The sequence below is a fragment of the Tasmannia lanceolata genome, unplaced genomic scaffold, assembly GCF_043159265.1.
Source record: "Tasmannia lanceolata isolate RefF3 unplaced genomic scaffold, GAP_Taslan_0.1 ptg000020l, whole genome shotgun sequence".
NCBI classification, from domain to species: Eukaryota; Viridiplantae; Streptophyta; class Magnoliopsida; order Canellales; family Winteraceae; genus Tasmannia; species Tasmannia lanceolata.
Genome location: NW_027518697.1, coordinates 10,910,549 through 10,927,234, shown reverse-complemented (window position 1 = coordinate 10,927,234; position 16,686 = coordinate 10,910,549). Strand labels below are relative to the sequence as shown.

At 40.9% G+C, this 16,686-nt stretch overlaps 1 protein-coding gene across 1 annotated transcript; it reads right to left on the bottom strand.

Moving 5' to 3' along the window:
• Positions 1-8,559: 8,559 nt before the first annotated feature.
• Positions 8,560-16,437, bottom strand: LOC143854222 (uncharacterized). Its single transcript, XM_077364076.1, has 8 exons — positions 16,355-16,437; positions 16,005-16,310; positions 12,790-13,027; positions 12,433-12,623; positions 10,560-10,795; positions 9,650-9,893; positions 9,426-9,533; positions 8,560-8,817 (listed from the first exon to the last, which is right to left on the bottom strand). Exons 2-8 carry the CDS (start codon positions 16,224-16,226, stop codon positions 8,695-8,697), a joined length of 1,362 nt encoding a protein of 453 aa, XP_077220191.1. The 5' UTR covers positions 16,227-16,310; positions 16,355-16,437; the 3' UTR covers positions 8,560-8,694.
• Between the last annotated feature and the right edge of the window lie 249 nt (positions 16,438-16,686).

The window sequence follows — 16,686 nt, the reverse complement described above, 5'->3', positions numbered from 1 at the left end:
TCGGAGCTGCCAAATCAACTGGAACCAAATTCTCCAAAACGGCTCCAAAAAATTGGAAAATTTTACTTCTCAAAAGTCTGGAATTGGATCTGCCATCGTCGTTCCTAATTGGAGCAGGAAAAAGGGAAGAATCCGATTTTTGAAATTTTAAAGAACATAACCTACTTTGTGGAACGCCCATTCGGCCACACTAGACCTGGCAAATGGGTGGGCCGGGCCGAGTTTCACCCGACCTGTACGGGGCCGGGTAAAAAATGACCCGGAATTTTACGGGCCACTAGGCAGGGTTGACCTGCAGGTCACCCGTTTTTTTTTTTTTTTTAAAGAATTTTGTTTAAAAAAAAAAAAAAAAAACTCTTTGGTTTTTTTCTCCCTCTTTAATAGCTTTGACTCTGTTTTTCTAGATACCCACACATGGGTAATTGCTACCATTATTGCCTCGGGATAAGCAATCAGCAGCAATGACAGGAAAAAGGTAATATCTTTTCTTTATTGGCATGAAATGACAGGAAGAAAAAGCAGCACCAAGCAGCACCTTGGTTGCAGTTCTTTGCTGACGAAAATGCCCTCACAGATTTCACATATTTTTCACATCCTCTCCCCCAAAAAGTATTCTGCTTTTTAACGGACATCTTCTGCGCAAGAAGTATTCCCTTTTTAACGGGCATCCGAGGGCACCAGGGGGTCCACCCGGCTTGGACCAGTTTGGACGGGTCGGGTAGACCCGCGGGTCAAATTAAAACAGATCACTCCTTTGGGACCCGGACCCGGAAATTACCGGTGGAACGGGTCGACCTGCGGGTCCAGGTCACTTCTTGCCACATGGAGACATTAGGACATGTTTGGAAACCATGCAAAAAGATTCATGGAATATTTATTTACCTAGATAAAAGAGGGGAGAGCATGGGATGAGGTTGGAAAACACGGAACAAAAATCCTATTTTAAATAGGAATTTTAATTTTCTCTGTTTACCAAGCCCATCACATGCTATCCTCACTCGGGCCCTCTCAAATCTATTTTTTCACCTGTCCTCTCTAGCAGTGCAACTTGGGTCAGGCACAACCTGAACCCGTGGTTCAATCCGATATCAGCTAGGGTTGGGTTAGCATTTCTTCAGGTTGGGTTGGAAATGCCAACCTGATTTAATTTCAAACTGAGTTAGAGTTGTGCCCTTGGGCAACCCGATGTGAACCCAACGTCCGTGCTCTAATTTTATCACAACTTTAAAAATCTTAGGGTTATGTTTTTTTCATTTTTTATTTTATTTTGCCCTATGCTAATCTGATGGTGCCGGAATCTGGGTCTGTGATCGCACGATGTGTAGAGGGCCTCCGTCAAGTATCTGCAATCACAGATAAACGGGGTTAGGGTGGTCCGGGGTGGGTCCCGGACGACCACTTCGACACCCAAGCTAGATTTCGGCTCAATCGTATAAATAAACGGCATGATTAATGAAATGGATGGATAGGTTCCCATAATCGAACATGGGCTTTTTCTGTTGTTTGGGTGCTCAAACCAGACATAGGGCTCGAGGGGAGGAGGGAGCGGGCGTCCTACACCTTTTTCCTCACTCTCCCCTGGTAAAGACGGCTTTAATAGGCAATTAAGGCTTGCCTTTAATGGTGCCTCTTTGTTGTCTTTAATTGCGTCTTTTTGTCTGGTTGGGTCCTTTTCTTTTTTCCTGATCTTGCCTCCCCCTCTTGGGAAGCCTTGTAACGTATTTATCCTTTTCCTTTGCACGCAATTCCCCTTTATTATACGCCACGTGTACTCTTTTAATCATTTTGGAGAAAATGCCTTCTTTTCTTAGATTGGGCTACACTCTGATCGTTGTAGGAAATTAGCGGCGTGCATGGCTTGGTAATCTTGCGTGTAACCTTTCTCATAATCGTGATGATGAGTGATTATGGCTGAGATTTTGGTGATAGGAAATGACAAGTGGCGGGATCCTACGGTTATGCCGTATTTAACACCCATCATAACCTGAACCTAGCCAACTCAACCCGACCTGATTTGGAAAAAAAGGTTAAGCGAGTTGGGTTATGGTTGAGAGATTTAGAGTTGGGTTAGGGTTGAGCATCCTCGACCCGAGGCTCGGGTTAAGTCGTGCTAGGGTTGAGGGAATGCTATCTCGGGCAACTTGACCCAACCCGAATTGCCCCGATACTTCTCTCACCCTTGGTAAACAAATATTACATGATATTTTTTTAGAGTAGGTCTTTAGATTCGCATAATATTGATTGAAAAAGCCATGGGAGTTGTGGGAAAGTTGCTATACATGCCCCGATACTTCTCGGGCACCAATTTGTTGCTGCTCAGATCCAACCTAGTGCTTGGATGGGTCCCTCGGTCTAGTTGCAGTAGATGGGTGGTCGGCTCGTCGGGGTGTCCTGCGCTCAGAGAACATAGTCAGGAATGCCCAGAGTCGGAGGTCGGGGGAAACCCTTCGACACTCAAGTCAGACGAGGCAGCAAATTGGAGATGAACTGGAAAGGGAGTGCTCGGAATCTAAGAGAAGGGTGGCAGCCTCACGTACCTGCATTGTGTCATTACCTCTAAACAAGAGCGGGGTTTCCCTTTTACAAGTGGAGGTCTCCTGACTTGCGGGTTGGTAATGGGACGCCGGTACGGGTGTAAGTATGGGTCTCATACTGTCATCCTAGAATTATGGGTCAGTGATGTGGTGGCTGATGTGATGTTGTACAATGTCCGGGATACCTAGAATTGTGAGCCGTATCTCTATACATCGGGATTTTAAGGCGCCAGCTAGCTGAGGACTTGGATTTCCGCTAAGGACCTAGATTGGCAATGCAATTGGGCGGCTTCTGATTGGAAGTTTTTCTGGCCCCGCACTACATGTTAGCATGCGATTGGTGCCCGGTTTTGACCCAACAAATATCACTGATTTTAAGTACTAATATCCCGTTTAGTGGGATAAAATAACCCTTTTCTCAACTCTTCCCTTCTCATCTACTCTCCTCCTTACGGGCGTAAAATAACCCCCTACACCCCAAGAGAACATGCCCACTCTTATTGTGCCGAAACTAATAGGACATTTGCAAATTATTATTGGAAAAGAAACTGTGCTGCAAAAGGAAAATAAACTGTGCTGGAAAAGGAATCCTGCGGCTGTTCAGTTGTGCAAGAAACTCATGGAAAAGGTTTCCTGCGCCTGTTCACTTGCCATGTAAACTGTGCCGGGAAAGCTAAATAGAAAAGTCACATGGAACCAAAGTACCATAATAAGACATAGTTAGAGGCCTACAAAATGAATAACATAGTAACAAACACGACAATAAAACCTAACTGGAAGAGGAACTGGTCCCAACAAAACTTGTTGAGGCTTGGAAAACCCACAAAAACTAGATCTGAAACCCCAAGAAAAAGAAAAAAATGAGAGAGAGAGAGAGAGAGAGAGAGAGAGAGAGAGAGAGAGAGAGAGAGATGCGGACCTTGCCGCGGCTTTTCCTTCCCCGGAATCTTCAGTTACCACCGGAGAAGACGAGAAAGGGAAGGGTTTCGAAGGAGAGTATCGAGGGAGGAAAAAAAACTTCTTGCGTGTGCTTTTTTCCCACGCGTGAGGGAAGAAAGCAAGTCACGTGAAATGGGTCGGATTTGGAATCTCGTACCGGCAAGAAAACAACATTTTCCACGTCAATTTTTGGATTTTACACGTATATAATTCCGGTGCTTTCTTTTCTTTTCTCAATTCGGGAAATCAAGTGAACGGACCCTTAGAAAGGCTATGGCTTCTCTTGGGGCTCGAAAATTTCGTTCATATATATATATATATATATAAGCTTTTCCCCAATTTGTACAATGCCCATTCTCAGTGGAAGGTCAAGACTGCAGGATTAGATCAATTTCTAGAGCACGGGCAATCCAAGGTGGAGCTAAACGAAGAAGGGCCAATCACACAATAGGGCTGAAGCATACAATACGAAGAGCAATGCATCATATTACGGTGCACTATACCCTTATTGGGCAATTGCTACACTCAAATAAATACTATGTTCTGTCAATGGATGAAAGTACTTATGTACGAATGGTGCAATTAACCTAATACAATTTACATTGACTTGCAGGTCACCCGTTTTTTTTTTTTTTTAAGAATTTTGTTTTTAAAAAAAAGAAAAAAACTCTTTCGTTTTTTTCTCCCTCTTTAATAGCTTTGACTCTGTTTTTCTAGATACCCACACATGGGTAATTGCTACCATTATTGCCTCGGGATAAGCAATCAGCAGCAATGACAGGGAAAAGGTAATTTCTTTTCTTTATTGGCATGAAATGACAGGAAGAAAAACCAGCACCAAGTAGCACCTTGGTTGCAGTTCTTTGCTGACGAAAATGCCCTCACAGATTTCACATATTTTTCACATCCTCTCCCCCAAAAAGTATTCCGCTTTTTAACAGACATCCTCTGCGCAAGAAGCATTCCCTTTTTAACGAAGCATTCCCTTTTTAACGGGCATCCGAGGGCACCAGGGGGTCCACCCGGCTTGGACCAGTTTGGACGGGTCGGGTAGACCCGCGGGTCAAATTAAAACAGATCACTCCTTTGGGACCCGGACCCGGAAATTACCGGTGGAACGGGTCGACCTGCGGGTCCAGGTCACTTCTTGCCAGGTCTAGATGACACCAAGGCCATGTGGCTCGCTTCATGATGTTCTACAAGATCAACGATTGTGGTTTCACATAAGTCCCCTGTGGGACCCAAATTGTTTTTACCATTGATCCTATTACTAATTTTTCTCTTAAAAAAAAAGTGGCAAGAGGCAAAGAAGAAAATCTGTTAATCTAATGGATGTAGTCTTATGGATACGGTGGGAAGCATCTGAACGGCTTATACATGGCTGATAATAATGTTGGATATGGCCCCAAATGGTTGTTATTTGAAGGATGATTGAAAAAATTCTAATCTCCACATGGAGACATTAGGACATGTTTGGAAACCATGCAAAAAGATTCATGGAATATTTATTTACCTAGATAAAAGAGGGGAGAGCATGGGATGAGGTTGGAAAACACGGAACAAAAATCCTATTTTAAATAGGAATTTTAATTTTCTCTGTTTACCAAGCCCATCACATGCTATCCTCACTCGGGCCCTCTCAAATCTATTTTTTCACCTGTCCTCTCTAGCAGTGCAACTTGGGTCAGGCACAACCTGAACCCGTGGTTCAATCCGATATCAGCTAGGGTTGGGTTAGCATTTCCTCAGGTTGGGTTGGAAATGCCAACCTGATTTAATTTCGAACTGAGTTAGAGTTGTGCCCTTGGGCAACCCGATCTGAACCCAACGTCCGTGCTCTAATTTTATCACAACTTTAAAAATCTTAGGGTTATGTTTTTTTCATTTTTTTTATTATTTTGCCCTATGCTAATTTGATGGTGCCGGAATCTGGGTCTGTGATCGCACGATGTGTAGAGGGCCTCCGTCAAGTATCTGCAATCACAGATAAACGGGGTTAGGGTGGTCCGGGGTGGGTCCCGGACGACCACTTCGACACCCAAGCTAGATTTCGGCTCAATCGTATAAATAAACGGCATGATTAATGAAATGGATGGATAGGTTCCCATAATCGAACATGGGCTTTTTCTGTTGTTTGGGTGCTCAAACCAGACATAGGGCTCGAAGGGAGGAGGGAGCGGGCGTCCTACACCTTTTTCCTCACTCTCCCCTGGTAAAGACGGCTTTAATAGGCAATTAAGGCTTGCCTTTAATGGTGCCTCTTTGTTGTCTTTAATTGCGTCTTTTTGTCTGGTTGGGTCCTTTTCTTTTTTCCTGATCTTGCCTCCCCCTCTTGGGAAGCCTTGTAACGTATTTATCCTTTTCCTTTGCACGCAATTCCCCTTTATTATACGCCACGTGTACTCTTTTAATCATTTTGGAGAAAATGCCTTCTTTTCTTAGATTGGGCTGCACTCTGATCGTTGTAGGAAATTAGCGGCGTGCATGGCTTGGTAATCTTGCGTGTAACCTTTCTCATAATCGTGATGATGAGTGATTATGGCTCAGATTTTGGTGATAGGAAATGACAAGTGGCGGGATCCTACGGTTATGCCGTATTTAACACCCATCATAACCTGAACCTAGCCAACTCAACCCGACCTGATTTGGAAAAAAAGGTTAAGCGAGTTGGGTTATGGTTGAGAGATTTAGAGTTGGGTTAGGGTTGAGCATCCTCGACCCGAGGCTCGGGTTAAGTCGTGCTAGGGTTGAGGGAATGCTATCTCGGGCAACTTGACCCAACCCGAATTGCCCCGATACTTCTCTCACCCTTGGTAAACAAATATTACATGATATTTTTTAGAGAAGGTCTTTAGATTCGCATAATATTGATTGAAAAAGCCATGGGAGTTGTTGGAAAGTTGCTATACATGCCCCGATACTTCTCGGGCACCAATTTGTTGCTGCTCAGATCCAACCTAGTGCTTGGATGGGTCCCTCGGTCTAGTTGCAGTAGATGGGTGGTCGGCTCGTCGGGGTGTCCTACGCTCAGAGAACATAGTCAGGAATGCCCAGAGTCGGAGGTCGGGGGAAACCCTTCGACACTCAAGTCAGACGAGGCAGCAAATTGGAGATGAACTGGAAAGGGAGTGCTCGGAATCTAAGAGAAGGGTGGCAGCCTCACGTACCTGCATTGTGTCATTACCTCTAAACAAGAGCGGGGTTTCCCTTTTAGAAGTGGAGGTCTCCCGACTTGCGGGTTGGTAATGGGACGCCGGTGGTACGGGTGTAAGTATGGGTCTCATACTGTCATCCTAGAATTATGGGTCAGTGATGTGGTGGCTGATGTGATGTTGTACAATGTCCGGGATACCTAGAATTGTGAGCCGTATCTCTATACATCGGGATTTTAAGGCGCTAGCTAGCTGAGGACTTGGATTTCCGCTAAGGACCCAGATTGGCAATGCAATTGGGCGGCTTCTGATTGGAAGTTTTTCTGGCCCCACACTACATGTTAGCATGCGATTGGTGCCCGGTTTTGACCCAACAAATATCACTGATTTTAAGTACTAATATCCCGTTTGGTGGGATAAAATAACCCTTTTCTCAACTCTTCCCTTCTCATCTACTCTCCTCCTTACGGGCGTAAAATAACCCCCTACACCCCAAGAGAACATGCCCACTCTTATTGTGCCGAAACTAATAGGACATTTGCAAATTATTATTGGAAAAGAAACTGTGCTGCAAAAGGAAAATAAACTGTGCTGCAAAAGGAATCCTGCGGCTGTTCAGTTGTGCAAGAAACCCATGGAAAAGGTTTCCTGCGCCTGTTCACTTGCCATGTAAACTGTGCCGGGAAAGCTAAATAGAAAAGTCACATGGAACCAAAGTACCATAATAAGACATAGTTAGAGGCCTACAAAATGAAAAACATAGTAACAAACACCACAATAAAACCTAACTGAAAGAGGAATTGGTCCCAACAAAACTTGTTGAGGCTTGGAAAACCCACAAAAACTAGATCTGAAACCCCAAGAAAAAGAAAAAAGTGAGAGAGAGAGAGAGTCTGAAACCCCAAGAAAAAGAAAAAAAATGAGAGAGAGAGAGAGAGAGAGAGAGAGAGAGAGATGCGGACCTTGCCGCGGCTTTTCCTTCCCCGGAATCTTCAGTTACCACCGGAGAAGACGAGAAAGGGAAGGGTTTCGAAGGAGAGTATCGAGGGAGGAAAAAAAACTTCTTGCGTGTGCTTTTTTCTCACTCGTGAGGGAAGAAAGCAAGTCACGTGAAATGGGTCGGATTTGGAATCTCGTACTGGCAAGAAAACAACATTTTCCACATCAATTTTTGGATTTTACACGTATATAATTCCGGTGCTTTCTTTTCTTTTCTCAATTCGGGAAATCAAGTGAACGGACCCTTAGAAAGGCTATGGCTTCTCTAGGTGGGGCTCGAAAATTTCGTTCATATATATATATATATGAGATAAGTGTTCCTACACGGCCGTGTAGATAAGCTTATCTACTCCTCCCTTAAAAAGTACAGTGGGCCCACTCATTGTGGATGATCCAAAGCATTCATTTGATAGGTCTTATCATAGATAGGGTGTGCCCAAAAAATCAGCACCAAAGGGTCATCCTAGCCCTTCGTTTTGTTGGGCCTTGTAGAAACAGAATGGACGCACTGTGTAAGATGCGTAAGATGCGTCCATTCTGTTTCTACAAGGCCCAACAAAACGAAGGGCTAGGATGACCCTTTGGTGCTGATTTTTTGGGCACACCCTATCTATGATAAGACCTATCAAATGAATGCTTTGGATCATCCACAATGTGTGGGCCCACTGTACTTTTAAAAGGGAGGAGTAGATAAGCTTATCTACACGGCCGTGTAGGAACACTTATCTCTCTCTCTCTCTCTCTCTCTCTATATATATATATATATATATATATATATATATATATATATATATATATATATATAAAAGCTTTTCCCCAATTTGTACAATGCCCATTCTCAGTGGAAGGTCAAGACTGCAGGATTAGATCAATTTCTAGAGCACGGGCAATCCAAGGTGGAGCTAAACGAAGAAGGGCCAATCACTCAATAGGGCTGAAGCATACAATACGAAGAGCAATGCATCATATTACGGTGCACTATATCCTTATTGGGCAATTGCTACACTCGAATAAAAACTATGTTCTGTCAATGGATGAAAGTACTTATGGTGCAATTAACCTAATACAATTTACATTGAACCCCCAGGGTTTTTTGTGATGGGTAAATTCCCATCGTAGGTGCATTTTAGCACGTCCGGTTTCCTCACCAGGCGCGGCCCCACCGGCAATTTCCTAGGTTTAGGACGAATATCCTGCATGTACACAAATATTCATTACATAAATAAAACATGAAAAAATGTTGTTAAAATAAATTTATTTTGCATCTTTATGATGAGAAAATATCCCATAAAATAAATTTGATCGATCTCGTGCAATATATTCTTTTCATATATAAGAAAATATACTACCAAAAGACCCGCGATGCTCGCTGATATGTTTTGGTAGGGTGGGGCCCACCATTTTTCCTCATGTTTTGATGGGTTAAGTCCCATGATCTCCGCCCAAGCCCATGTATATGGTGGAGCCCAAAAGTTTACAATATTTTGATGGGGTGGGGCCATATTTTTACAACCAGGCATAAGAATGATTCAAAACTTATCATTCATTATCATGGGGTAGTAATTTTCAAATTGTCAAAAAATAAAATAAAAAATCCTACCATTATTGGTCAAAAATTGATTGCATGACCTTGGTTTGCAAAATTGACTCGTGATCACTCTATTTGCAAATTTTCAAACTAGAACACTCTTTTTGCAAATAGAGCAAAATAGAGGACTTCTTTTGCAAAAACCCCATAAAATAAAGAGAGAGGTGTTATTTTGAAAAAAAGAGGATATCAACCCATAATGTATGTAGCTACCTGGTCGAAGATGGCAGTTGGAATAGCAAGAGTTGCACAAGCATTCGGGGAATCAACAATGCCAGAAATCCTTCCATCGCAAGGGCAGCAAGATAACAGAAGATACATCTGTTACCACAACCATCATATATCATCTTCAATATAAAGACCAAAAATGTAAACAAACCATAATCATTTCTAGAGTTTTCTTGTTTTTGAGATTGATTAAGGAAGAAATGGAAGACCTGCTCTTTGGAGTATCCGAATTTGGAGAGGTAATCAATGGCGTTGAGGACTGCGCGTTTGTAGGCGACACTCGCGTCCAGATAGTGCTGCTTACCGCTCTCGTCAACACTGATGCCTTCGAAAACCAACCATTCGGAAAATCTAGGCTCGACCGGGCCTATCTCGAAGATCGGACTCACGTGCAGAGGTGTTGGACCCATTGGGCTCAGGTATTCCTTCATTCCTCCACGTATGATTTCACACCTGAAAAAAGAAAGAGATTTTTTTAACTGGAGGATTAGTTTTTAATCTTTGTCCATATAAATAATTTGAAATTTTAGCAAAAACCCACTTGAACAGATTTGGGTGATTATTGAGTTGACTCGGTTAAGTTGCAAATAGAGGGTAGCACAAGGAATTTGCCAGTACTTTCTAGTAAGGTTGAAGGAATGTTACTTTCTTGCAAGTTATGATGAGGCCTTTATGAGTATGAGCATTACATTCTCCAGAAAATATGTAGTCTTTTTACAGACACGAATTCGTGTTCTGGTTATGTCTTTCTGGTGATGATTGGCAGTAATTGGGTTCTATTTACATGTGATGGGTGTGCTTTGAGTTAAACATAAATACATGTATGCATAAAATTTGGGTTTACCTTTGATTAGAATGGACAATGGTTGATGAATGTGCTAAACTTATCAAATTTCTTTTGCTAACTGTAAACCATGAGAATAACTAAGATAAAACGACTAATGGAATGGGGTATGGGCTATGTATAGAGATGAACTTAGATGCTTCCCTCTTCATTTAGGGCTTTTGCAGAAATATGTCAGAAACATTAAAGAGTTCTTTATTAGACAAATTGACTGCCACACTTCACTCCATTAGGACAAATTAAGAACATTATCAAGATATATGTAGGATACGTACTTGAGCTCTAAGAATCCACTCATCTCAATAGCACCACAAAAGGAGACTTCACCGTCACCCTGAGAGAAGTGCATGTCGCCCGTACTAAAATTTGCTCCGTCTACAAATACCGGAAGGTATATTTTTGAACCTCTACTGAGATTCTTGATGTCACAGTTCCCTCCATTTTCTCTACCTGGGATCGTCCTTGCAGCTTCATTTGCGATCTTTTCCCATTCAGATGTTCCCTCTGGAATCTACAGATTAGGATTAAGGATTGGTCAATAATTCTGGGTTCGTTCATGTAGCGCAAAGAGAAAATGATGCTAGATGCATGTTGTATAATTTGTATTAAATATAGAGGAAGGATCCAACTAGTACATTTACAAGTGGATGTGATGTGAACAGTATTATATATTTATAACTATAGCAGTGGAGTGTTACAGTTTTCATTTTATTTTTAGGAGAAGAAAGTTAAAAATTGTTACACAAAATGGAAAAAATATGCATAGAAACATTGGTATGTTTTACATGACTAACCTGACAGTGATATTCTATGTCCTTGGCAATTACAAACCGTGTCCAATGTTCTAGATATCCAGCATGGGGAACCCTGGGCCAGCTGGATTTTATTATTATTATTTTTTTGGCCCAAGTTGTTGCTGGGGTCTCAAGAGATGAAAATGGGACCACGTCGTGGGCTATCTCGAGTCCTATTGGCATCACGGATCAGGAATAGTGGAGGACGACTCTCTTAACATCATCAGGTGGCTTAGGGGGAGCCACTCCGTTCCTTGGAGATTTACTTGTTGGTTCGATGAGACAGAGTGAAGGACTCAGTTATCTCATTTCATCACATCAAAAGAGCGGAGATAGGGAAGCTGATATAATGGCTAGGGAAGGGGTTCACAAGGATAGGCTAGTAACCTTTTTATTAACTTCCTCCTTGAGTTGTGCATGTGCTTTCCATATTACTCTGTATTGTCTCTATCATGTACAGACCACCTCGGTCGCGGGTCCTCCCGTTGCTTATTAATAGAAACAATCCCTTACCATTAAAAAAAAATGTATGTATCCATATCCCTATATGGGTATCATAGTGAAGCAGTATTGAACTTTGTACAAATTATAAACCAACTTTTGTACCAGCATGTTACTAGTTCCATATTTTTTCCTCTATGTTAGCATCCCACTGAAATATCTTGTCCTAATATGCATACCCATACATTCATTAACATTTAGGCAACTCATAACCTCAGATTCCAGTCTGCGCAAATGTCTGAGTGTTTTATAAATATTTGTATTGAAGACAAAAGTTTGGTCATTGCTTTTTTTCTTTAATAGCAATGAAACTTTGGCCATAACTTGCGCAATGAAATTAATGCCCCAACTGTGGCTATCAGTTTTCTAAAGACAATTTTTATGAGCCCCTAATTTTAATCTTGTCATGCAGTTACCATTAAAAAATAAATAAAAAATCTTGTCATTCAGTTGCTTCCAATGCGGAGCTGTTCACATGTGACATGATGCTGGGTCCAAGGGGACCTTGGATAAGAATCATGCCATTAACTGGTAAAGTACTTCTTTAACCACTGTGCCGTAAGTGTTGCTGCAATTTTATCTGTAGAATGTCGATATATCTTGGTTAAGTAAAGTGTTATGAAGCAGATAGATTTGAAAATGGAAATATTGTCTGAGCTAGACTGGAAATGCTAAGAACATGCGCTTTTTTTTAATGGTACGGCATAAGAACATGCTACATTAGTAAAAATGTAAAAATTTCCTTGCAAATGAAAGAGAAAGCATTCGCATTTGATATAATAAATCTATGCATGAAGAATTGGTAATTATGTTGGTATGACAGCAAGAACATGCCTGGTATTCAGTGTCATACCATTCCAAGAAAGCAACCTTTGGTTGTCGGTAAGTTTGCCAGTGGCCGTGAGTGCAGAACTTCACATAACTTTAAAGATCCGAGGCCATTTTCTACTAGTTCCTTTTCTCTTTCATACCATATATTTAAAAGTTCCATTGATGGCGCAGTTCCTATTACTCCGGGGTGAGTTAAACCTGGAAATCGGACACCTGCTGAGCAAATATGATTAGTACATGATATGAACCATACTGTATGTAGATGACATCTGTTCTATCTGTTTGGTTAAATTGTGGAATCAGTTGGGAGTTGACCTGTTAAAGTCGGAAGCTTTTCCACTATAGTTATCTAGAAACAGAATAAATATGATAAACTGACCTGGTATATGAGGGGAGTAAGCATATATTCCTTCAAAATACCAAATAGCCTTGGTTGCACAGGGGAAGTGGTCAGTCAGAAATCCGCCACCATATTCTCTGTCAAATGTTCCTGTATAACCCCATTCATCTCCAGGAAGTGGGCCCAAGTTGCAGATTTCAACTGCAAGAAGATCTCCAGGCTTGGCTGGAACCCCATCTATATCTACAACTCTACAAGGCCCACTGAGATAATGCGGCTGAAAATAGTTGAACAAGCTATGGTCACTTCGATTTCATTGCAGAAAAAAGTAATTTGAACAGAGGGAAGGCTTCTCATCTAAACTGCATATTCTCTATTAAATTGACACATTCAGCTTATGGTAATTAGGTATAAGGCGAAGTATAGAATTTCTTGTACGCATTATACGTTCTTCATAATGAATTTCATTAGATCATGAGTGATGAAATTCAAACCCTGGAAAACATGAACGGGTTCTGTAAAGATGCATGAATAGAGACACTGATTCAATTGCTGGTTCTTCTAAAAGTAAGTGAACTCTTGTTAAAAGGGGGCAGATATGGTGATGAGCCATAGATGTTCAAGTAGCCAAACAAGGTGGTGAACTCTGTAAGTAATCTTTTGTAAATGAAAACGGCGGCATGATTGGTCTGAGCAACATTTGTATAATTGATTCTCCTGACAAAGCTGTCTAATGTAAAAGGAAATTGATACTTGTAATGTATAAGACTGACAAAAAGAGAGTACATTTGCACCAAATACACTATCAGAAATTCATAGAAGTGTTGTTTTCACCAAATTTCATGCAAAAGCCCTCTTAATATTTACTAGTGTTTGTTCTTTGACCAACCTCGTCTTAGTATTGAGTCTTTCAACCATTGAGAGATGTTAATGAAAACTTCAACTGTTGTCCAGGTAAAACAGGAATGAAAATGAAATGCATCCATATTCTACAGAATATGTGCAGCTCCGTACTTTATTTCTTGTCTCATTACTGCCTTATCACTCAATACTTTATAACCCATCATTTTGATAATAATGTGCTTACAGAATTTACCAGATGTGGAATGTAATTTTCAGCCCTCAAAGATTTGGCATCATGAAAATGAGAAAAACAATCTTCTGTTAATCTATTAAATGATTACTGAAATTGAAAATTCAATGTATAGTTATGACAGGTAAACTATTTTTCATCTGTTCTCTTTGCCAGGTAAACTTTGCAAGACCCCTACAAAATTTCCAGCCCATGTTTATAATATTTGCACCAATATGACCACCAATATATTAATTAGGTGGAAGAGCTCAAATGTTAATTCGCAAAGTATCAGATGGTTATCGTATAAAAAAGAGAGTCTGAAGATGTTTGTTAGGAGGAAAAAACCCACCTTTCTCCAAATGGTATGCTCTAGTAGCCCTTTCAGGTTCATTAGTTTAGTTTAGACAGAATATGTTTCAGTCTCATAAGGCCACTTCTAGATGTCCCAACAATCTACTAGTGGACATCAATGAGGTCCGTTTTGATTTCCTTTAATATTCTGCCATAGTTCCTTTTGGACATCATCTGCTATAGATTATCTATGTCTATTTTTGCAGGTTGTAGTAATGACTGATATGATTCATGTTGACTTATAGACTTTCTAAGTTGAACCTAAATCCATACAAGATAGAAACCTGATACTATTCATGGCCCCCTATGTTACATGGATTCTTCCAAACAGGCAATGTACTCGTGTTGGACACGTTTCAGATTCTAATGCTTTAGAATTCTCATCAACACTTCTAGATCTCCTTCATCTATTTTTTTTAAAAATACTATTGTAACAAATTTACAATTATCATGTTTTGAGTTTTATCTATTTTAATAGTAATTTTTTTATGAAAATAAAATATTGTATTTACTTAAATTACTAAAATTCCCAATATATTACATGTTATCATGTAAAAGAAATAAAATTAGAATTGATTAAAATATATTGGTGAATCTACCAGTACTTTTTTTCGGAAGTTAGCCGAATCTGACAACCAATACATGTGTCGGATTCCGACACGTGTACCTGCCCAATACCTGTGTCGGACTCTGACACTTGTACCGTACTCATGGGACATAGATGTGTAGGGAATTTGACCGGGTAGAACTCATGCCTAAAAGCTAGCTGTTAGAGGGAGGGTGCCGATGCCCTTGTAACCCATCGCCATCCCTTTCACTTATCCGATGTGGGGCTATTCGCATTTGTGTGGAACCCCAACAATCTCACCCTCCAAGCAAAATGGGAACCACGAGATACTATACTGGGGATTCCGAGATCTCCCCCGAGGGACATTTCCCCACCCTCGGAGGCAAACCACGGTTACCACGCCCTGACCTCTGATACCATTTGCCAGCGGTTGCGGAGGGGTAGCTTCTGTTCCCATGACTCCTTCTTTAGGTCTACTGGTATTACCAGTCTTGGAGTGGGAGGAGCCATGACTAACCCAAATGAAGGCTAGGGAGACTATGTATTACATTTCAAAGTCAGACTGAATGGCTAGATTCCCTGAGAAAGAAAACAGAGAGAACTACAACTAGTAGAGGACAAATGGGGGTGCCATATTTCTTAGGGAGATGATATTTTCACCCCTCTGCAGTACGCATTCGCCTCCTTTTAACGTGATTTGACGTCAAAAAGCGTTAAAGTTGTCCACTGTTCAAGTTATAAGGGGGCGAATGTGTACTTCAGAGGGGTGAAAATATCATCTCCCATTTCTTATCAAAAGAGTGGTCAGGAGCCTTCAATAATGCTTGTCTATTTTTATCAATCTTTTTTGGCCACTACTCCAAAGTCCAAACGGCTTTGTTTGTAGCATTTCTTACCACTAAATCCCTTATCTGTAAAATATTATAAACAGCTTTTTTGGAAGCATTATTTACTTAATAAATCCGGATATGCAAAGCAATATCCGGCGGCCGGCCGGAGTGTCACCCGGGCAAATATGGTGCTTGAGAAGGGTCTTCCAGGCAAAAGTACTGTTTAAAGAGACTCGTAGAAAGCATGTAATAGAAGTACATCATAAACTTGTATTAAAACATATGGAAAATTTTTGAGCTCATATCAAAAGCAAATCAAAGAAGTTCAAAATAAAGAGGTCCCATACATCATAAATTTGTATTAAAAAAGATGTATTTAAATGTGTGCTATATATGAAAAGGAAGTAAGAAAGATAAGGGGTGGCGTTACAATGGAAAGATCAAAGAATTTGATGTCTTTGGCGGAGTCATTTAGTCCGACGCCGCCCCCACTGCAATCCACCATCTCAATTCTAAAAACTTCTCCTGTTTTAACCTCCACAACTGGCGGTATGTTGGGGTGCCATCGGTTGTGGAGGGGATGTTTCTGCTCGCGTGGGGATTTCTTCAAGTCGATAGGGATCACTAATCTTGGACTCAGAGGAGGAGCCATGTTTAATCTCACTCACTCAACTCTACGTGTATATATAGAAGAAATGGAGGAGTGAATTGTCTTCATTCCCTTTTCTATATCCTTTGGTCCGTTTGGTTGCCACTGCAATAGTCAAATAGTGTTTTCTTGGGAAAGGAAAGTGAAAAGACATTATATTCGCGTTTTCAGTGTCGTTTGGCGGCCATTCATGTCATGAGAAATTATATGATGAAAGGGCTTACAATCACGTACTCATCATCCCATCCTTGATATTTGATCCAACAATACCTCACTTTTTGAGAAGCTGTTGTTGGATCAAATATCGAGGGTGGTACATTTGCCAAATAATTGCCTTTTGAATTTCCTCCCAAATTAAGAGAAAGGGAAAGTAAACAAATTTTTACTAATTCTTCTCTGTTTTTACTTGGAAAATGACATATTTTACTTTTTTCTATTTCTATGTAAGGATCCGTTTGGATGT